At 32.8% G+C, this 24,778-nt stretch overlaps 1 protein-coding gene across 1 annotated transcript in view; it reads right to left on the bottom strand.

Moving 5' to 3' along the window:
- The window catches only part of LOC149790332 (uncharacterized), a 46,081-nt gene extending 23,969 nt beyond the window's left edge, over positions 1–22,112 (bottom strand). Inside the window, exons 1-14 of the mRNA XM_089973200.1 lie at positions 22,009–22,112; positions 20,966–21,007; positions 20,172–20,246; positions 17,514–17,561; positions 16,204–16,281; positions 15,441–15,518; positions 11,166–11,216; positions 9,650–9,727; positions 8,815–8,880; positions 7,240–7,290; positions 6,776–6,871; positions 5,057–5,104; positions 3,747–3,824; positions 2,984–3,061 (exon numbers count right to left, since the gene is read on the bottom strand). Coding sequence (XP_089829326.1) covers positions 2,984–3,061; positions 3,747–3,824; positions 5,057–5,104; positions 6,776–6,871; positions 7,240–7,290; positions 8,815–8,880; positions 9,650–9,727; positions 11,166–11,216; positions 15,441–15,518; positions 16,204–16,281; positions 17,514–17,561; positions 20,172–20,246; positions 20,966–21,007; positions 22,009–22,042 — 901 coding nt within the window. The 5' untranslated portion in view covers positions 22,043–22,112. The remainder of the gene's footprint in view (positions 1–2,983; positions 3,062–3,746; positions 3,825–5,056; positions 5,105–6,775; positions 6,872–7,239; positions 7,291–8,814; positions 8,881–9,649; positions 9,728–11,165; positions 11,217–15,440; positions 15,519–16,203; positions 16,282–17,513; positions 17,562–20,171; positions 20,247–20,965; positions 21,008–22,008) is intronic.
- Positions 22,113–24,778: the final 2,666 nt, after the last annotated feature.

Genomic DNA, 24,778 nt, shown 5'->3' with positions numbered 1-24,778 from the left:
TAGCAAGTGCCTCAAACGTCACCCATGGGATTGCTATAACTAGGTTTCCCACAGAAACGCTGTGTATCATATATCTACCAGTACAAATATAACTTTCACGTCGTTTCTTTGATGTTGAAACACCAAACAAGGCCCATCAGACTGATTTCTTATTTTTTCCACTTGATGATATCAAGGGTCGCACAAACATACATGAATTAACGATAGTCGATGATACCCGCATCTACAAAGATGTTGAGCCGTCGACAATAGCATGAGCAAGATTGTTTCGAGTAATTGCCGTTAAAGAATTTCTCAGATTTATTTCAATGGTTCAGCTTTCTTATTCTAACACCGTGCGAGAGTTGTTGTTTGACAAGTAAATATATACATTAAGCAATATTTTGCAGAATGATTTAATCACACACTGACATAACGGTTAGTTTTACATCATTATTGAAAGTCAGTGATGCAAGTGAACTAGCTGATTGAGCTCAGGATCTCGTGAATGGGTAACACGACTTCAAGTAGTCAAACATTAGTGAATAATGGAGACTGTTACATTTACTCAAATATGACTTTACAGCTGGCACCCTTGCAACAAATGTGTTTGGTGTATGTATGCACCTAGGAAGATAGAAAGTGCGCAACATATTACAAATGACTGCTAGTGTCCATTTATGAATTACAGTTTCGGAACGCACATACTCCAAAATAAGCAAGATGTTACCGTTTGGGGTCAATTAATGAAAAGCAGCAACAACATCAAAATTGAACATTTGTGAAAGGGAAATCGCAAGTCGTACCAGTCAAAACGAAACTACCAGCTATAATTGTCTTAACAAATGAATGAAACGCATGTCGATGCACAATGCACTATACTCAAATGTGCCAGCCGTTAGTAGAACCATACTAAAATGATGGCCAAATGCGTAGTGTATAGGTAAACACGCATCTGATGTTTTTGACACTGTGGCATATTTGCCCTGTGAGCGAAGATTGCTTGAGGAGACCCTTCATCTCCACAAATACCCCATTGGCTTTTTGAATGTTTATATTGGATCCAGCTACGACTGAGTACATTTATGTCGCAGTCCCACATACACTTCGACTGGTTTACCCTAGCTCTCATCATCCTTGAACTTATCAATGACCTTTTAAGTTGCTAGTGAAACAGTTTGATTTTGTTAAGGTCGTTGTCACAGGATGAAGCTGGGTTTGGACTGGATTAGGGAAGGCACCAAAAGCAACTGCGTTTACAAGAATTTTATTATAATCTCAAAATAAATATTAAGAAATCTGATTCCATTATAAACAAAAAGATAAGGAAAATTATAAAGTCTCTAACATGGAACCATCAACAACAATTACCTCAACGACAAAAAACAAACATGAACTTAAGAAATGGAATTTCAAACAAACGTGAATTATGTCCTATCACCGAACATCAAAAAAAGGTGTATGATCTACACTCCGATATAAGCGAAATCTTGAATGTATCGTTCAAATAACGATATTCAAAAGCATGTACATTTGAATGTATCGTTCATAAAACGATATTGAAAAGCAGGTAAATTTGAATGTATCGTTCATATAACGATATTGGAAAGAATGTAAATCATAGTCGGCCGCTTCGTTTTTATTCTTTCATACATATTACATTATTATTTGTATCGTAATATATTCATTAGCAAAGCCTAGTTTATTCAAATCCACTCCAAAGATTATTCCTAAGTTTATAAATGTATTAGCAGGTTTTGGTATATTTCAGAAACGTACATAAGATATTGTGAGCATCTTTGATACATCAAACGATACATACATAGGCGTCGTTCTGCCACATATCTCTTATACCATCCACTTTTTAACTTATGACATATTTTAGATATCTCTATAAACTCTTTCAAAATGTCTCGAGAGCCAAGATGATTTTCTATCATTATATACCACGGTATCTCTTAAGTATAAAATGATAACAGGACTGATGTGTTTAATAAGGTCTTTGGCGTAACTGGCACGCCACTAATGGTAAGCCGTTATATGTGATATGTGACAGTCAGACTGTGCAGCCCATATCAGTTTCAGACTCGATTCAAAGATTATGTGTATCATGTATCAGTTACTGTGGTTGATATTTCAGCATGAAGTTGTCTTTCATGTTCCACTTTCACAAGCTTAGGCACGATGGTCTCCTTCTTATTAAACAATAATGATCTGGGTTATTACCACAACAGATTTTGTTATAGCTAGGTGTAGATTTCTATAACTTCGATTTGAATTTAATTCACACCGAAATTATTGCACAGCTAAATCAAATACAACTAGCTTATTTCTCTGGTAAGAAAAATGATTATATATGCACATAGTTATGACTTGTTTTTGTACGTATAGCTTGGACGTATCGATCGATTCAGCACTTGTGCTTAGTATTTGCTTGTTGTCTTGTACATATCATCAAGAACATGAATTATTATTCCTAATCATCTATTGTTTACACAGCCTATAAAGCTTGCTTGCCAAGTCATAGGGGTAGAGGCTGTCGCATTTATCAGGAACCGAAAGGATACAAATGACAAAAACGGCATATTCCCTCTACTAGACTAGGAGAAATCCTAATTTAATTGTTTGAAATAACAAAGTTATCGTTGGCTTGTTGGATTTAAATCAAACGTAGGGAATATTGAGAAACCATTCAGAGACAAACTGACTTGTTCCATGGTGGCATATCACGGTATTCAATATCATTTAAATTAAATTTGGATATTCTATACCTTTGCGCATGTATTGGTTAAATGAGGATGTGTTGTGATTCATTTCACAATGCTGTAAATGCATTACATTTTTTAGTTTCAAACTAAATCATAATTTTATTGTTCTAAACAGGTGTGCCTAACTTATTTGTCTTACATAGTTTAAAACATACAATCATATCAATTAGACTATATAACCGTATATATAGAAACATACATTGAAAAATATTTAGTATGTGACATTCCTTGCTTACCATTTGGATGAGTTCTGAGAGTGTTCCACCCAGTGCATGTACAATACTTTGGATTGTGTTTGGGATCGTTAAATATTGCTGGAATATAAAAGTGCACATAGATCTAAGACAACATTTCTGCACTAACTACTTTAATATTTAAACAACTCCACTATGATGTCATGTTTGTTTCTTTAGGATAAACCGCCCATCTCACCCGAAAAGATATATACAGACATACATACACGTGTATGCCTTTAATTTTATACTTAAACCCATGCACGCTAAACATATTTAGGAGGTTTTACATAACTCTGACGTACAGGATTCTGAATAATGGTGTGTTTAAATTGCAATAGTCATTGCTATGTACCGTATATTACTTCTGTACAACATTTTCGAAAATGTCTATGTTTACAATGTCGTGTAAAGTGAAAACGTTTATATCAGCCTAATGCATACACTTCAGAAAAGCAGAATATTACATGCTTTTACGGACAACATTCAGGAATAGGAAGACCCAACAATTCACCATTAACTGCAGTAAAATCTAACAAATTCAAGCATGCATCTAGGTTTTGGTTATCATCAAGAATGTGTTTGAAAATTGCAAATTATATCATCAGGACACGATGTGTGTCTTAACAAAGTATTGTTCCCGTGTTCCTAACTATTAATTTGTGGTTATTTAGGAAAATAATAAATGAAATTAATAAATCCATTGCAGAATAAAACTGATGCAGGAATTACTAATGTTAAAGGAGTATAAAGAAATATTACTCACCACTCAGAAGCATGATTGCCTGCTTCATGCAGTAGGGTCCATTAGTGGCATGATAGAGACTATCGAGCATACCCCACACTGCCAATTTAGATCACAATAGTTACCCGTATAGCACGAAACAAAGAGTTAACAGTATCAAGTCAGAACAATATAGTACTTGACGAGATTGCAGGTCAGGGCGAATGCTATTAGTTAGTTCTGATCATGGTTTTACTTGATTCTCCAAACAATCAAAATAGATTGTTAATGGGAGGGTAGGCAAAAGGTATTTGTTCTGGTTTTAAACGAGCTTATTTCAGGTATTAGAAAGCATAAAGGGAATATAATACAATTATTTAATATCAGTATCAACTCTTGTTAATCCTTAGCCAAAGCAATCAAAACAACTTTTATTTAAGAATAGAACATGCGTGAAACAAACGACCCTGACGAGAATTAACTATAAAAAAAATTCAGTCCAAACTATATTGAGACAGATTACATACGGCAGATAACACCGTTTACTGGAATGGAAATGACTATAATAATTCAAAGTCGAATCTAATTGCATTTAAGTCTCTATACCTAATTCACCTTTCCTGGAATCAATATGATATGCCATAACACTTGACTAATTTGTTGTTTTTAATGCATTGTTCTGCTCTGAATCATATACAATAACAGTGGAAATACATTGGCATTCATTGACCGTGTTATACAGTTTGATGAAACTTCTTCGTGTAGCACCTTCGTGACATATTGTGTGATTTAGACGTAAATATATAGTACAGTATCATTACATATTTTCACTCAAACGTATGAGGTCATTGTGTCAAGGCATACGTGAAAATATGAATATTCTGTTAGCAATAACAATGCATTTGTTTTCAAAAAAAATATTATCTAGCACACAATATTCAGTCATAAGGGATTATTATAAATTGTAACTCTAAAATTCTTGTCATGCTATCATTTGTATACGTGCCAGACATATCATTATATAAGGAACTGACAGTTTTACAAAATCATTTGAAATGTGAAAACTCAATATGACGAACTTGCGTTATAACTAAATATACAGTTGGACAGTATGCACGTATTGGATGCAGTTATATACAGCACAGTCGTTTTTACATAAAAAATAATAAAATATAATTTAAAGCCGAATGCATTCATCTTTTCCCAATATAAAAAGCCGATAAATTATAATAACATTGAAAGCTCTGACATATCCAATATCAGGTTTATTCTTCAACGTTACTATCTGATTGAAAATATTTTACTGTCCCCATTTTAATAACATGATTATGAACTAAATTGCTGGTGTTAACCGTGATTTTCTCCTATGCAATTCTCTGTATCTCTGAGAGCCAACACATCTGAAACGAAATAAGAAAACCAATATACGAGATCAGTTTCAGAAATCGTATATCTGAAGACAAGGCTCTTTAACAAGATGATTGCTAACTTACTCCTTTCTAATTGAAGCGTTATATTTATGTTCAATGCGATATACATTTATATTGTCTGACAGTGTCTAATGTAAAGAAATAATCCAGTATGCAATTACAAATAACTCAACGTGTATAATCAATACGATTCTAAAATACAAATAGAAGGACAAACAACCTGTGATTGTAAAGCACTAGCAACCCATATCTTCCACAAAACATACTGAAGATTATACAAGCCGAGCCATCGAATCAAGAGCATTGCATTTCCTGCACAGACAAACAGTCTGCAGCCAAAGTCATTCACCGAAAGTGTTAGTTGGAAATATCTTTTTTAATTAGTGCATCCTGTCAGGACAATACAATTTAAACTTTAAGATTATGCGCTTGATAAATCTGACTTGTAGACCAAACAGGTTTGAAGGGAGCCCAGGAGAAAAAGTTTCAATTGTCCAATCACGTCATTTTTGAGTGAAATGTACAAAAGTGTAGCATTGCACTACACTTTCTTGTATAAGCTACAGAAAACTGTATTCCTTTAAACAGGAACAGTACTAACTATCATTAACACATCCACAAATATAAATATTGTTCTAATAGCTGGAAACCATAAAACTGCACCTCATTTAGACTGATTTTGTATATGTTTTCATTGCAGCAATATTTCGTGTATCTTGTGTACGATTTATGTTTAATATATTTTACTGAATTATAAAGATTATTATCCGGTTATGTGCCAATTCAGAGTATATGTTTATATGGCTTCTCTTTAAAAACGTAGTGTTTGAATTTTATATTTTACAATGTCAGAAAATTATTCAGAATGATTAATAATTTTCTCGAGTTTTCACAGCTGCCCATTTAGAGGCAGGTCGCATATCAGTATATAACCTATCTAGACACAAAGTATCAGTTCGCATTCAATCGGAAATAAATTATTGGATAATATTAACGACGCATAGTGAATATTTTATATGTTGTTCATTGCAATACAATATTGTGGCTATATGGATTTATAACTGAATGTTTTTATCGTACTTAATCATAAAGAGGAATAAGTAATCAAAATATCTAACGCATTTTAACTTCCATGAAAAGAAATAAACTTTGTGTGGTTGATACATACCGTATTAGAAAAGGCTTCTCCAGACGTATTTGAGCCAGACTATTATTAAAGCAGTAATTATTTAAAACAGAACATGTAAAAATGAACCAGATGTTTGAAATAGTTTGTAACAATCAATGAGTAAATATTTTTATCATTAATTTTGTGGATTTTGGAAAAAGTCTGATTAGAATTACACACATGCTTTTGCTCTTGCATGTCCTGATTACATTTGAATATACTTGCTTGCAAGGTTCAGTGATAAACTGTAATTTCTAACAACAGTATTAGTGCAACGAACTAGAGATGCTTCACTGTAAAATGCACAAATGCAACATTTCATCCCATATAAGAACCTTCGGATGTCGAGGAATTAAATCTATCGATTAAAGCAAATTGTAGGAATATACCACGTTTGTGTATTTATCGTGTGGAATGTGTTACTTGTAACACAAGTTACAATTGTGTTACAGAGCAGGGGAATAACAACTTACATGCATATGATTGATATTGGAGACAGTGATCAGACGGTACTCTGGGTGAGAATGTGGCTTGATTGGCTGGATAAAGTGGTTGCTGTGTTTCGTTACCTGCTCAAGAATTAAAAGAATCATTGTAAATGTCGCATAGGCCACCACGTAATTAAAGAAAACATACTCAATATCAAACGTTAATTCAACCATATAATTTTCTTTGCAATGAATGCATGTAATCCTAAACCATCTATACATAAAACGCAGTATTTATTCAAACAAAGTTACACAATGACAAACGTGGTCTAGTTTTGTATAAACGGTTGACAACATTATATTAATTAAAGTATCTCAATCAAGTATGTGTACATAACTCGTAGAAGGCTTGCTTCATGTTGACTCATGACAACGCAAGCATAACCACATACAGACATTTGTATTGGAAGCAAATACGAAGCTAGAAGCAATGAACAAAGGGTGTGTACCTTCTGCCTTTTTCAAGCAAGAGCACTGGTCTCCAGAAGATCGAAACATTGCTGTAGAAATATAGAAGATATGTTGGCAAAGATGCAACACAAATATTGACCTCAAGGCAAACAGATGTACGATTCTCTATACGGCCCTATGGTCTTAATAACAGGTGGGTAAAATAATAGTGAGATGAAGAAGTTTGTAAAAATCAACGAATAATGTATATCTCTTTCATACAAAGAGAAACATTTTCAAACGAACTTATGATCTTGCGACTAAAATCCTAAATAATCCTAGATTTTCGAGCAAAGGTCATACTGATTAAAGTTCTGAATAAACTGTACTAATGTATTACTATACATACAACACTAACAGTGTTGATGTGTCTCTGGTGTTTTCTTTCGTATTCATGTACCACGATTCTTTTGTTGAATCTCAATAACATAATCCCATAATATTTAATTATTAGAATGTTATATATATATATATATATATATATATATATATATATATATATATATATATATATATATATATATATATTCTGCGCTATTTGAAGAAATATTATTTTTTAGCACTTTGCATTTACAGGTAAGAATAACTTGAAGTAAATCACTTGAATAAATAAACTCCATCCCTAATGGACGCAAAAATAATACAAATGGTTATGATCACACCTTAAAAGAATAATAAATCATTTCTAAAACAGATTATATAGTCTTCTACTTGACCTCAAGTCTTGGTCTCTATACAAAATGTAACGTAATGGAAACTTTCGTTCATGAACGTATTAAATGTTTACAAGATGAATTCGTAGTGATAACCAGAGTGTTCCTTTTAACAAACTTATAATGAATAACCTAGTGAACATAATGTCCTGGTCGTAGGCAAAAATAATAATCATGATAGTTAATCTTGATAATAGAGATCAGAATATATATATATATATATATATATATATATATATATATATATATATATATATATATATATATATATTACATGTTGGCAGAAAATAGACTTGATTTAGGACAAGATCATGTCCGAAATACAATTATATATAGCATATAGTGAAACAAAAATATCAATCAAACACAAAATGCAAATTAAATATACATTAAACTGCATCAGGTAGTCATATGTGAGTGTATGTGTGTGTGCTTATATGTGTGTGCTTGTTCCAGTATGTGTTTTTAAATGTAGTTCTTTTCTATTAGCAATTCCATCAGAAGTTTAGAAGAAAAAAATATTACTTATCGCTATATATTACCCAAGTACATAACGCATGAGAATGTGATTAAAATGTTTATAATAATCTTCTATATGTTAAATTCATTGACTGACATCAAAATTAATTATTGTCTCTCTTGTTTACAACTTATAAGGTATTGTTCAATGTTGTGGTATCCTTTGTGAGACTGAAAGCCTTTATTATGCATGTTTAATGCTTTACTAATTTTGCAAGATGTTTCTCCAGTTTCCTATTATATTAACAATCGAAACTCTTTGGAATTTCCTTTTTGAAGAGACGAGGTTGACATATATAGATGTCAGCAAGATGAAAATATTCATTAAAAACTATCGCTTACAAGCCACCTGTATTACTATATCATTTCTGCATATATCGCTGCCAATGGAAGCCAGGGCAGGCCAGACTGAAATTAAACCACATATAGAGACAACATAAGATATATAAATTAAAACTGTCATCGAATTATAGTAGGAAGTATAGGTTTATAAATCTTATGTATTTGACAGTCACTTTAATTTTTACTTAGGATACTTTCTACACAAAACATCAATGAAGTCATGTTCAGAATTGTTAGCCTTCATATATTTTTCATTAAGACCACATATTTTTATATTTTCTCACATGTAAATGGCGCTCTTGACGCTGATGATTCTCATCATGCAAATTATTATGGGAGGCCATAAATTTGACGTTTAGTAAGCGTAATGTTACACGAGGGCGTATTACAGATGCAAGTAGTTAAATGATATTATATCACGCAATCTGCACGCACCTAGAAGTATATTGCTGTGTTTATAACTTCACAAATACTATGACTGTTATGTAGGAGAATTTCAGATCATGTTGCTTCATTTAAGTCACCAATAGTTATCTTATTGCAATAACTTCGTAATGCATCATATATAAGTGTTTTCCCATAATGTTTATATTGATGATTAACGCCACTACATTGATTAAAGCAAACGTTGTGTAATACGATAATTCAACATATTTATATGATGTAGACTGAATAATTATATTATGCTAGACAGGTTATTGAAACCAGATGTGCACTTGGTAAATAATTTCATGATTTGAAACATATTAACTGTGTAAACTAAGTACGTAGTTTGCCTCAAATATTGGCAATGTAATGATATTACTCACTTTATCTTTGTGCACATAGAACTTACCTGCGTGATGTGAACTGCAGTGGGGAGGTTGTTGATAATATTTCGTATGTTCCATAAAGAAGTGTCTCTCGTATAAATCTGAGATAGGATATTAAGTGCATTATGTAGGTACATATATCACATTTTAAAAGCTCTAATTGAGTTGCCATATCATATTTTAGCACAAAGCATGATCCTCGTTTAAAACACATTCTAAATATGATCAGGCGTGACATATTTATATGTACTGTATACACTGGTATGTATTATTAGATAATTGTATGTTATTGAGTGTATAAGTTCGGCTTATCTGAATTATGTGAAGTGTGTACGATGTTTGCTAAGACATCAATTGAAAGGCTAACCTAGTTGCCGAGTTCGTTTGTTTTTGAAGCGAACTAGGTGAGAATATGTTGGATTTATTTTACCACTAATTTCTCATAAATTGCAGTTGTGACAAATCTCAAATTGGATATATGTATGCAAAGAGAATTTATTTATTCACTTGTTATTTTTGGACAAATTAAGAAGTGCTCTTTGACTGTTTTGAAAGTAGCCATTACATTTTAGGATTATTATGGAAAGATACATTTATATATATTCGGAATTATAACATTGTAATAAATCAAGCCATTTGACATTATTACAATTCAGTAGAAATAATGAGTACTTTTGGACGTGTGATACAACAATTATTTATTTGGTCTTTTTGTTTCTTCAAAGTACCGCCTTGACAATTATCTCTTTTTCTTCCAGGTAAATACGTAATTCATAAAATTGTATACAACTGTTTTGGTTTAATTTAGCTTTACGTAGTGTATGCATATACATTTTCAAGCAATTATTTGGGACGTAAACTAAGCAAACGTTTTGCATAAAAAATGTATTATTTAAGTCGTGTTGCGTTAGTGTTAAATATTTGTTTATTTTGTGACTACTTTACAAAAAGGCATCTATTTGCATTCATTGTGTAGAGAGTTTAAAACAAAATGATTATTTTTAAGGGCCAGAAGTAAACTCTTTCTTTTCAAATGCACTCTACAACCATATCTAGTGTTGTTCCTAATTATATCAGATTGGATTTACATTATACAGGGATAAAATATATATTGCATATACAATGAAATTGGTATCTTACGGACATAGCGAAGAAGTATTCTTTGGCTATAATATATAAACAAACAAACAAATTGCACATTGTATATCATATCACTATGTTGATGTGCTTCCATTGGCACGTTGCAGGGTCTGTATTGAATTTATTTAAGTATAATTTATTTATGCTTAGCATGGTTCAGTGATTAGTACCTAAAAGTTTCATGTCATGCAAACATGCTTTTCATAGAAGTATGGTATGCATGTCTGAAACGTGTTGCTATGTCGCGTCCTTTAAATAATGACGTAATTGTTAGAACATGACACCAAATTGTTTATTTAGAAACCTATTTTACAACTGTTATCCATGTACCTTCAATACTGTCAGACAATAATAGGATAGCGCACGAAAGAAACATGAGAATATATAGACAACACTTACACACATATAACTGGTCGTTATTAGCACAGTCTTGCGTATGTTGCATGAAACCTGAAAGGTATAAAATTGCAAACATAATTCAAACATATTTTACGTAAATTATTTGCGGAATGAATTTGAGTTATTACCACGGAGAATTGCATATAATCATACGGATTTAAACTGGCTTTATTGTCGTCTTCAAGTATCTCTTAATATGATTATGTATTTACCTTTAAAGTATACCATGTGAAGTAAAGTAAAAAATAACGTATATTTACTGTGTGGTACGTACTTGATTATTATCTTTTAGGCTCAGGTTTTGAATTATTTTATCGGACATTGGTCATGGCCCTAACATATATACAATAATTAAAGTTCAAACACTTCATTTGTTTATCAGCTTACCATTTCATGGAAGCAAACAAGTTGGCAACTCGGTTTAACTTTTAGTTGGAAATTTGGTAATTCGTATACATTCTGCTGTGTCTTACATCAAAGGATATTAGTGTAAATTGGATATGGCAAATAATTATTTATTTTAATCCCATATCATTCTTCCACATTCTATACTCTGCGTTTAGTTTTACTCTGGAATGCAATCGTTTGCATTATTTGCATTATTAGTGGCGGTAGATGAAATTCAGTTTCAAGCATTTAATGTTCAACCGGACGAGTTTTAACCGCCACTTGTGTTTGAGTTTATAATTAGGTTTATCAGTATGTACTTAATTGCGTCTTAGCGCGGAATGTACTGACTTGGTGTGATTTCAACTGGCAGCGGATGCTTACATTGAGAACACTGCAACCGTGCAACAATTCATATCAATATTCTCTCTTTCGATATGCGATAGCAGTCTTAAATTAATCGGGCTAAGATTTCGAATATATCAATATTCCCCCTCGACCTCACGGTCCGTTACTTCCAGATATGATAAGCAAGTTCAATCTTGACTTTAAAGATGGTTACATTTATGATGAACTAAAATGGTTTGGGTGGCGTAACTTTGTTCAAATTCTAAAACGATCGATCCGCTAGCAGATTGAGTGAGCACCAATGCACTGATGTCCATCTCGTCAATGAAGGGAATATGATATGAGACCCTGAACTAGAGATCGCAAGATGGGTCATCAAAAAGGCTATGAAAGCCAAGATTCCAGATGGATGCTTTGCCATTAAGGAACAAAGGTAATATCATTGAAATTGAATTATCCCGATACAAATAAACAAACAATGGACACAAACATCCCGACATTGTCGAAAATATTGTATCTCCCACTTGTGTTTTTGAGAGTAAAAACCGTGGAAATGTTAGCAAGTGCCTCAGACGTCACCCATGGGATTGCTGTAACTAGGTTTCCCACAGAAACGCTGTTTATCATATATCTACCAGTACAAATATAACTTTCACGTCGTTTCTTTGATGTTGAAACACCAAACAAGGCCCATCAGACTGATTTCTTATTTCTTCCACTTGATGATATCAAGGGTCGCATAAACATACACGAATTAACGATAGTCGATGATACCCGCATCTATAAAGAAGTTGAGCCGTCGACAATAGCATGGGCAAGATTGTTTCGAGTAATTGGTATTAAAGAATTTCTCAGATTTATTTCAATGGTTCAGCTTTCTTATTCTAACACCGTGCGAGAGTTGTTGTTTGACAAGTAAATATATACATTAAGCAATATTTTGCAGAATGATTTAATCACACACTGACATAACGGTTAGTTTTACATCATTATTGAAAGTCAGTGATGCAAGTGAACTAGCTGATTGAGCTCAGGATCTCGTGAATGGGTAACACGACTTCAAGTAGTCAAACATTAGTGAATAATGGAGACTGTTACATTTACTCAAATATGACTTTACAGCTGGCACCCTTGCAACAAATGTGTTTGGTGTATGTATGCACCTAGGAAGATAGAAAGTGCGCAACATATTACAAATGACTGCTATTGTCCATTTATGAATTACAGTTTCGGAACGCACATACTCCAAAATAAGCAAGATGTTACCGTTTGGGGTCAATTAATGAAAAGCAGCAACAACATCAAAATTGAACATTTGTGAAAGGGAAATCGCAAGTCGTACCAGTCAAAACGAAACTACCAGCTATAATTGTCTTAACAAATGAATGAAACGCATGTCGATGCACAATGCACTATACTCAAATGTGCCAGCCGTTAGTAGAACCATACTAAAATGATGGCCAAATGCGTAGTGCATAGGTAAACACGCATCTGATGTTTTTGACACTGTGGCATATTTGCTCTGTGAGCGAAGATTGCTTGAGGAGACCCTTCATCTCCACAAATACCCCATTGGCTTTTTGAATGTTTATATTGGATCCAGCTACGACTGAGTACATTTATGTCGCAGTCCCACATACACTTCGACTGGTTTGCCCTAGCTCTCATCATCCTTGAACTTATCAATGACCTTTTAAGTTGCTAGTGAAACAGTTTGATTTTGTTAAGGTCATTGTCACAGGATGAAGCTGGGTTTGGACTGGATAAGGGAAGGCACCAAAAGCAACTGCGTTTACAAGAATTTTATTATAAACTCAAAATAAATATTAAGAAATCTGATTCCATTATAAACAAAAAGATAAGGAAAATTATAAAGTCTCTAACATGGAACCATCAACAACAATTACCTCAACGACAAAAAACAAACATGAACTTAAGAAATGGAATTTCAAACAAACGTGAATTATGTCCTATCACCGAACATCAAAAAAAGGTGTATGATCTACACTCCGATATAAGCGAAATCTTGAATGTATCGTTCAAATAACGATATTCAAAAGCATGTACATTTGAATGTATCGTTCATAAAACGATATTGAAAAGCAGGTAAATTTGAATGTATCGTTCATATAACGATATTGGAAAGAATGTAAATCATAGTCGGCCGCTTCGTTTTTATTCTTTCATACATATTACATTATTATTTGTATCGTAATATATTCATTAGCAAAGCCTAGTTTACTCAAATCCGCTCCAAAGATTATTCCTAAGTTTATAAATGTATTAGCAGGTTTTGGTATATTTCTGAAACGTACATAAGATATTGTGAGCATCTTTGATACATCAAACGATACATACATAGGCGTCGTTCTGCCACATATCTCTTATACCATCCACTTTTTAACTTATGACATATTTTAGATATCTCTATAAACTCTTTCAAAATGTCTCGAGAGCCAAGATGATTTTCTATCATTATATACCACGGTATCTCTTAAGTATAAAATGATAACAGGACTGATGTGTTTAATAAGGTCTTTGGCGTAACTGGCACGCCACTAATGGTAAGCCGTTATATGTGATATGTGACAGTCAGACTGTGCAGCCCATATCAGTTTCAGACTCGATTCAAAGATTATGTGTATCATGTATCAGTTACTGTGGTTGATATTTCAGCATGAAGTTGTCTTTCATGTTCCACTTTCACAAGCTTAGGCACGATGGTCTCCTTCTTATTAAACAATAATGATCTGGGTTATTACCACAACAGATTTTGTTATAGCTAGGTGTAGATTTCTATAACTTCGATTTGAATTTAATTCACACCGAAATTATTGCACAGCTAAATCAAATACAACTAGCTTATTTCTCTGGTAAGAAAAATGATTATATATGCACATAGTTATGGCTTGTTTTTGTACGTATAGCTTGGACGTATCGATCGATTCAGCACTTGTGCTTAGTATTTGCTTGTTGTCTTGTACATATCATCAAGAACATGAATTATTATTCTTAATCATCTATTGTTTACACAGCCTATAAAGCTTGCTTGCCAAGTCATAGGGGTAGAGGCTGTCGCATTTATCAGGAACCGAAAGGATACAAATGACAAAAACGGCATATTCCCTCTACTAGACTAGGAAAAATCCTAATTTAATTGTTTGAAATAACAAAGTTATCGTTGGCTTGTTGGATTTAAATCAAACGTAGGGAATATTGAGAAACCATTCAGAGACAAACTGACTTGTTCCATGGTGGCATATCACGGTATTCAATATCATTTAAATTAAATTTGGATATTCTATACCTTTGCGCATGTATTGGTTAAATGAGGATGTGTTGTGATTCATTTCACAATGCTGTAAATGCATTACATTTTTTAGTTTCAAACTAAATCATAATTGTATTGTTCTAAACAGGTGTGCCTAACTTATTTGTGTTACATAGTTTAAAACATACAATCATATCAATTAGACTATATAACCGTATATATAGAAACATACATTGAAAAATATTTAGTATGTGACATTCGTTGCTTACCATTTGGATGAGTTCTGAGAGTGTTCCATCCAGTGCATGTACAATACTTTGGATTGTGTTTGGGATCGTTAAATATTGCTGGAATATAAAAGTGCACATAGATCTAAGACAACATTTCTGCACTAACTACTTTAATATTTAAACAACTCCACTATGATGTCATGTTTGTTTCTTTAGGATAAACCGCCCATCTCACCCGAAAAGATATATACAGACATACATACACGTGTATGCCTTTAATTTTATACTTAAACCCATGCACGCTAAACATATTTAGGAGGTTTTACATAACTCTGACGTACAGGATTCTGAATAATGGTGTGTTTAAATTGCAATAGTCATTGCTATGTACCGTATATTACTTCTGTACAACATTTTCGAAAATGTCTATGTTTACAATGTCGTGTAAAGTGAAAACGTTTATATCAGCCTAATGCATACACTTCAGAAAAGCAGAATATTACATGCTTTTACGGACAACATTCAGGAATAGGAAGACCCAACAATTCACCATTAACTGCAGTAAAATCTAACAAATTCAAGCATGCATCTAGGTTTTGGTTATCATCAAGAATGTGTTTGAAAATTGCAAATTATATCATCAGGACATGATGTGTGTCTTAACAAAGTATTGTTCCCGTGTTCCTAACTATTAATTTGTGGTTATTTAGGAAAATAATAAATGAAATTAATAAATCCATTGCAGAATAAAACTGATGCAGGAATTACTAATGTTAAAGGAGTATAAAGAAATATTACTCACCACTCAGAAGCATGATTGCCTGCTTCATGCAGTAGGGTCCATTAGTGGCATGATAGAGACTATCGAGCATACCCCACACTGCCAATTTAGATCACAATAGTTACCCGTATAGCACGAAACAAAGAGTTAACAGTATCAAGTCAGAACAATATAGTACTTGATGAGATTGCAGGTCAGGGCGAATGCTATTAGCTAGTTCTAATCATGGTTTTACTTGATTCTCCAAACAATCAAAATAGATTGTTAATGGGAGGGTAGGCAAAAGGTATTTGTTCTGGTTTTAAACGAGCTTATTTCAGGTATTAGAAAGCATAAAGGGAATATAATACAATTATTTAATATCAGTATCAACTCTTGTTAATCCTTAGCCAAAGCAATCAAAACAACTTTTATTTAAGAATAGAACATACGTGAAACAAACGACCCTGACGAGAATTAACTATAAAAAAAATTCAGTCCAAACTATATTGAGACAGATTACATACGGCAGATAACACCGTTTACTGGAATGGAAATGACTATAATAATTCAAAGTCGAATCTAATTGCATTTAAGTCTCTATACCTAATTCACCTTTCCTGGAATCAATATGATATGCCATAACACTTGACTAATTTGTTGTTTTTAATGCATTGTTCTGCTCTGAAACATATACAATAACAGTGGAAATACATTGGCATTCATTGACCGTGTTATACAGTTTGATGAAACTTCTTCGTGTAGCACCTTCGTGACATATTGTGTGATTTAGACGTAAATATATAGTACAGTATCATTACATATTTTCACTCAAACGTATGAGGTCATTGTGTCAAGGCATACGTGAAAATATGAATATTCTATTGCCAATAACAATGCATTTGTTTTCTAAAAAAATATTATCTAGCACACAATATTCAGTCATAAGGGATTATTATAAATTGTAACTCTAAAATTCTTGTCATGCCATCATTTGTATACGTGCCAGACATAACATTATATAAGGAACTGACAGTTTTACAAAATCATTTGAAATGTGAAAACTCAATATGACGAACTTGCGTTATAACTAAATATACAGTTGGACAGTATGCACGTATTGGATGCAGTTATATACAGCACAGTCGTTTTTACATAAAAAATAATAAAATATAATTTAAAGCCGAATGCATTCATCTTTTCCCAATATAAAAAGCCGATAAATTATAATGACATTGAAAGCTCTGACATATCCAATATCAGATTTATTCTTCAACGTTACTATCTGATTGAAAATATTTTACTGCCCCCATTTTAATAACATGATTATGAACTAAATTGCTGGTGTTAACCGTGATTTTCTCCTATGCAATTCTCTGTATCTCTGAGAGCCAACACATCTGAAACGAAATAAGAAAACCAATATACGAGATCAGTTTCAGAAATCGTATATCTGAAGACAAGGCTCTTTAACAAGATGATTGCTAACTTACTCCTTTCTAATTGAAGCGTTCTATTTATGTTCAATGCGATATACATTTATATTGTCTGACAGTGTCTAATGTAAAGAAATAATCCAGTATGCAATTACAAATAACTCAACGTGTATAATCAATACGATTCTAAAATACAAATAGAAGGACAAACAGCCTGTGATTGTAAAGCACTAGCAACCCATATCTTCCACAAACCATACTGAAGATGATACAAGCCGAGCCATCGAATCAAGAGCATTACATTTCCTGCACAGACAAACAGTCTGCAGCCAAAGTCATTCACCCAAAGTTTTATTTGGAAATATCATTTTTAATTAGTGCATCCTGTCAAGACAATACAATTTAAACTTTAAGATTATGCGCTTGATAAATCTGCCTTGTAGACCAAGCAGGTTTGAAGGGAGCCCAGGAGAAAAAGTTTCAATAGTCCAATCATGGCATTTTTGAGTGAATCTCAAATAAAAACATGAAGACAAAATATTTTTATTGTACTCGGCAGGTAACAACGCCGATGTACCTTATATAATCTAGTATCAGCTTTAGCAGCGATCAATTGAATAGTTCATGACAATATCATGCGCTTGATTTTACCTTTATACATATTGCTAGGATACATTTTTCCCCGAAAAATAGCATTGCCCATGGATTATTTCGACAAAGACTCGTCAAGACTCTAATCAAGTACAGATGGCGCCGTTCCACAGTTACGGCAAAAGTATGGTCTCGCAATCTCATTTGTTCTTTCACTTGGTATTCATCCATATTACTGAATGAAAACGAAATTCACTATAGTTCCTGAAATATAATAAATGTGTTAAAGCTATACAATCTGCTTAATGCAAAATGAGAAACGTTATATTTCATGTACCATTAAAACCGGCTGGTCCGTCTGTATCAAAACAGTCCTGAAATAGTCAACTACTTCAAAGGTACCCAACACCTATGCACGAACACTCCTAAGAAAGTTTCAATCCAGTTTAAACATGTTCCCTTTGGAACAGGAGAACATGTCTAAAACAATATTTTAAAACATGTTCACATATCCTAGCACCTACATAAGAATGGTCCTGAAACAGCTGAAAACCATTTTAAGCATTCTGTTGCACTATATGTGAACAGTTCGGACACGATCAGTTAAAGCCTTGTTAAAACAATTTTAACTAACTTAGCACGGGAACAATGAAAATGTTTTGAAAATATTATAACAATGTATGTAATTTGCAAGCCAATTAATAGAAGACATCACAAAATCAAAAAAAGATGCATCGTTGATATCAGATACATTCGATTTATTTTAACAAAATCTTTAAAAGATATACAAAAGGCCGATGGCAGAACACTTCTCCTCCCCTGGCCACACTTTCAGTGATATTACACTTATTGAAATTGCTCACAGCCCCAGCTGGAGTCCCCAAACAGGGAGAAAAAAGGAATTTTACTAGATACGCCGCCTTAAAACATTGAATCCAAGCGGTTTAAACCAAGAAGACTAGAAAAAGAAAATCATGCACAAATAAATTTACATATTGCAGCCGACACATTTTCTTTTAAGTAATTCCCTAAATTTGCCTAATAACCTATGACTACAACACAACGAAAAATCCGGGATATAAACTGCGTTTACATAAATTTACATAAAATAACAGATGTCGTTATGGCTCATCAATTTCGAGGTCAATACAAACAGTTTCCAGTATCAGCAATAAGATGAAATAAAATAGTTGAAATGTAATAGGTGGAATTCCTGCAGAAACAGCCATGTACAGTTTCGCAAACATAACCGTTTTTCTGTTTTATTTGTTATCTTGTCTATGTTTTGTATTTGCCTTTGAAAAGGACTCATTAAAGAGTCGAAAGCGCTCAGGCTTGCTAGATACTAGTTTCGCACTGTTCATTGTCAGTGTATTGCATTTATATTAATCAATCCCTGAAACGTGATCCCTTCCTAGATCTAGTGCGCTTGAAAGGATTGCTATTCGCCACCTGATTTGTATTCTGTATATGCTTGCTGAGCTAATGCAATGTTTATACAGGAATTTTATATAACAATATGATATTTTTATGTGACCATGGATTATATAACTTTCTGCTATTAAACAAACAAGCTTTCAAATTCAAGTCTGAACACCTTAGATAATTATATGAAAATAATGTTACTTACTCATACAGTTATTACTTATTGCAATACATCTTGGAATCACCGAGCGAGAAAATGATTCCGCCTAATACACACACACACACACACACACACACACACACACACACACACACATATATATATATATATATATATATATATATATATATATATATATATATATATATATATATATAACTCTTCCCTGAACCAGTTAGTGTAGGGAATCAACACTTATAGTCATCATACAGATTAGTTCAGCATAGTAAGTATATCTTCGTATCAAACTAACATTTTGAACGCAAGAGAGATACAAATTTGCACACATAAATGAAGTAAATAGATTATATATTAGTTAATTAGATTTTATGCCATGCCTCTGTATTGTCGAGAATCACATGGGTCACGCCGTAGGTTTCTTCCGTCCCTGTTCAATGCACTGCATGAAGTGACTAATGAAAACAAAGATATATTTGCATATGATTAAATGCCGTATGAACTCTTTTCTGAGTAGCGAAGGTAATACAAATGAAAGTATTCCACAGTAACGACACTAATATTTTGTTTAGCATTCCGTAACATGCTGATGTTAAGCAGAGTTTGAAATACGTATCATTGGATCACACATGGGAAAATATTCTGAAAAATTTTTCATCCAGTCGATATTAATATATTGTAGCTGTATAATTAGTATCAAAATCAAGATAAATGCACGAGCTACATTACCCCATGCACGACGTGAAGCCAGTTGGGCATTCTATATGCGTATCTTTTTGGGGTCATTATGGTTTCCTTGCTACCTTTAACTATCTTTTGTCATACATTACTTCCTTACATTATCAGAATATCAATATTGTATATTCCTTAACGATATGTTATCCTGATATGCAATGGGTGTATATTGTGCGACTATGATGATAAAATGTCATCGTGATGGTGATGGTGATGGTAATGGAAACTTAATATTACACCGGCATTCTGAAAAAGTCTTAGTTCGATTATAAGAATATAAAGTCATAATGTCTATATAACCAACAATAATATACCATTATGACTGGTCTCTGAATTTAATGCCACGACACTTTGAAAGGTGATTCTAAGGCGATTATGGGTAATGTAATTAACTTTACGACTTTATAATATTTATTTTCTATTGTTTCAAAACGTTTACCTTGTGATGCGACTGTCAGAATTATGACCCGTAGTATATTCACTGTAATAGAATCGGGAAACAATCACAATCACAATAAATCAAGACACATCACATACATTACGATTGCTTATTTATATCCTACTTTTCTCCAGCACCTAAAATCTCCCTCTGCATATTTTAATTTGTGTTCTGGAGATAATTAATGAAAATGATTCTAATAGTCAAGTATAGTCTAATTTTCCGTCAACACTATAAAACGTGCATCTACATGTCATAATGTCTGTTACTTATTTATGTGCACTATGCATGTATACAATAACAATATAAATTATTGAAAAAAATTGTGGAAAGTCGTTCGTATATGAAAAATGCAAACTGAATACATATTTTTTTAGAAGACATGTCTCTCTGATTGCATTATCACCTTGTATTCTTGTTGATACTTAAAATCGACTAAAAGTATCATACTCCCAACAATGGTTGAAAAAGAAACCAGATGAAACATATGAAAATATCAGGAAAATATCACAGTTAGCAGCACAAAAATCCCCCGGATGAACCATTGCAGAAATAACAATCTACTTTCTAAAATATGGTATATAATGCATGGTTTAAATATTTGTTATACATATCATAAGTTAATAATTTTGTTATAATGTCTTATCATAATCGTGTAACATTGTCTGAGGGAAATAATATATTAAATAAAAGTTCCATTACAAAATAAAGATCGTTAGATTTAATCAATAATATGAAATATCTTTTCGACTATAAAAAGTTAATGGAATGTTTCTCTGAATCGCACATTGCTTTGATGTTTAGGGTAGTAGAACTAACTTTAGATTACACAATTTAAAAATGTGACCCAATGAGACTGTATATTCCAATTCCCTGTAGATTATTTCCATATGCGATACATCTAGTGGTTTCCCAAGGCTAACTATCAAAACTCTTCGCACAGGATTAACAGCGTATCATGTATAAGCAGAAATTTGGAAGGAAATCGATTTTGTCACCAATATCACGAAGATTACGTTTGAAACATATACTAAATATCTTACCACTTTGCATTTTAGATGTCATCACAGTTCTCATGGCATTTACTCTTCACCAGCTTGTCTATGCCGAATTCAAATGTTTAATCTATATTAGTTGACCTATATGTGTGTCGAATATACTGATGTTGAAGAAGTCACTATATGAACCCTTAGAACCTCCTGGGCTCGTATCAATTTGCTTTGACAAATGTTCAGCACCATTTTCAACAGACCCTACAATCGATTGTACAAAAATTAGTTGTATTAACTAAATAAAAATACAAAGTAAAGAGTTGCATTTTCGTACTATGCTCAGCACTTTTATTCTTTTACACGTGTATATACGACTTCGTTTATTTTGAATAGAGTAAGGGATTGGCACGTTATTTAACGACCAATCCGATTTGATGTCAACCAGGACGTCTCGCATAATAACAATATATATATATATATATATATATATATATATATATATATATATATATATATATATATATATATATATATATATGAAAACTCAGCCATAACTGAATTGTACAATATGTTCATGTTGTTGTATATGTACACGGTTATTTTTTATTATTTGTATGTAACATAATTATATTGTATCCTTTGTAATATTTAAAGTAAACAACAGTGTCATGCAAGAATATCTGTAAAAGATTCGAAAGTGGATGAAACACACATGCATATCAGACAATTACAATAATAAATTAAATAGAACCAAATAAAAAATGAAATTAGTATGTGCCCTACAATATGAATATACCATTAGACAAAGGGTAGCATAGGTTATAAGCATAGTATATATAGCATAGGGATATATATTACGATTATCACATACTAATATATAGTAAGTGTAAACTCTATACTAGTGAAAACAATAATTGATACAAATCAATTTCCAGGCAGAAAATGAAGCTCTATAGATTTAATAAAACGTGTGTGTTGCAGCTCCGAACGAAGCAAAAGAAATGGCACTTATCTCGGGATCCCACATCTTGTGTTCTGTGCTTGATCGAACGAAACCAAATATGCCAATATGTGATGCATCCAGTGGTGTTCAGAGCCTAACAAGTATATATCATTCTACATGTTAACAGCCCATCATTTATATCACGAAATCTAAATTTGGAACGTATTCAGACTATATTACCAATTTTTTCTTTAAGATGCCATTACAGATCTCCTGATTTAAATTGTTCAGCTGCTTGCGTAAGGCAGAATTTAAAGTTTTACCTGTGAATGAACTCATTCGGGTCTCATATGACTTTACATTAATTTCACAGAAGAGCGGTATATCCAATAGACAAAAATTAGGTTTATAAACATAACAAATTTGCGCACAAGAATACGCAATCTCAGCCAATATTCATCCTTTCATTATTTTCGAAGTGCATATACGACTTCATGTCTTAAAGAGAGAAAACGAGATTTACCAATCCAATCAAAATTTATGCAATATTTTTCGTAGCTTATCATCGTAACATTAGTAATATTAACTTCCAATGAAGGTGTTTGTTACATTGCTCTCATTAGACCATTAGCATTAACATTGTTGTATTTAGTATACTATTTACCATACTTAAAACATACTGGAATTTATACGTGTGAAAGCATATTAAGCACAACAACTGTTCATACATACGGTCTCTTTGAGGAAACCACAGTTAAATTGATATACCTCTGAATACATGAAGTTCGACATATGTGACCTAGATTTTTTACATTATCTATCATGACCAAGTTCACTTGCTAAGTTTAAATAATGTGATGTGTTTGTTTATTGCGGGCGTTTCATTTGTGATACTAAAGTTCATTCAAAAGGGACGACATATGAATGAAACTATCCCTTTGGATTCACTGAATGCAAAACTTTAAAAGAAATAGCTAATTTAAGGTAATCGAACAATCGTTGCACTTTTACTAAATTTAGGGACAAAGCAACTCTTTTTATCGACGTAGTGATACGCTGTAATTTCAATATTCCTGATACGTTATAATACACCTGAATTAAGGTTCTTTGTTCCTGCTGAGGTTAGTAATATGTAATCACAGCAGCTCAGCGTTATCGTATCAGAAAAGTATTTTCAACTTGTATATATGTCTGACGGAAACCCTTAGAAGAAAGATCAAATTGGTTCCACAGGTCACACAGTCGATCCGTCTGCTCCATTTGTAAATAGCTTGCAAGGTAAATGATATACAAATTAAGTATGAAGCAGACGGCAACTTCAAATAACATATATTATCATACTCGTTACAATAAGAGCAAGACAGTTTTTAAACTATAGCAATTAAGACATTTCATATGTTGCAAAATAATGCGTTTGCTACAATAACAATAAATCAGTAGTAGGTTGCAAACACAAATACAAAGCTTGGCTTAATGATTGTGTCTATAAGGCGCGCCAGCAAGAGTGATCGTTAATATGGATGGCACATATTTCGGTTTAAGGTGACAGTGGTAATATCAAAAGCATAACAAATCTCGATATATGCCTTATCCGTGGTGTTTACTTGTTGTAAGCAGGTTTCTACATTAAACCTCTCATCGTAATACCGTTACGCTTACGCTATGGGCATGTAGCATGTGAGGAAAACAATATAGAACAAAATAGACATTACATATGGCAATGTTCACCTTGTCATGCGAGATGCAAAGTTAGGACACAACGTTGTGGTGGACCAATGAATCCGAAAACAATAATAAATAAGTCAATTCGTTTCGCAGATATAACTCTCTCATAATTATGGCATATTCATTCGAAAGTCTGTTTCAGTTTACATTTCA

Source organism: Sinohyriopsis cumingii, chromosome 10 (assembly GCF_028554795.1).
Source record: "Sinohyriopsis cumingii isolate HCF-2022 chromosome 10, ASM2855479v2, whole genome shotgun sequence".
NCBI lineage: Eukaryota > Metazoa > Mollusca > Bivalvia > Unionida > Unionidae > Sinohyriopsis > Sinohyriopsis cumingii.
This window is presented reverse-complemented; position numbering and strand designations above follow the sequence as displayed.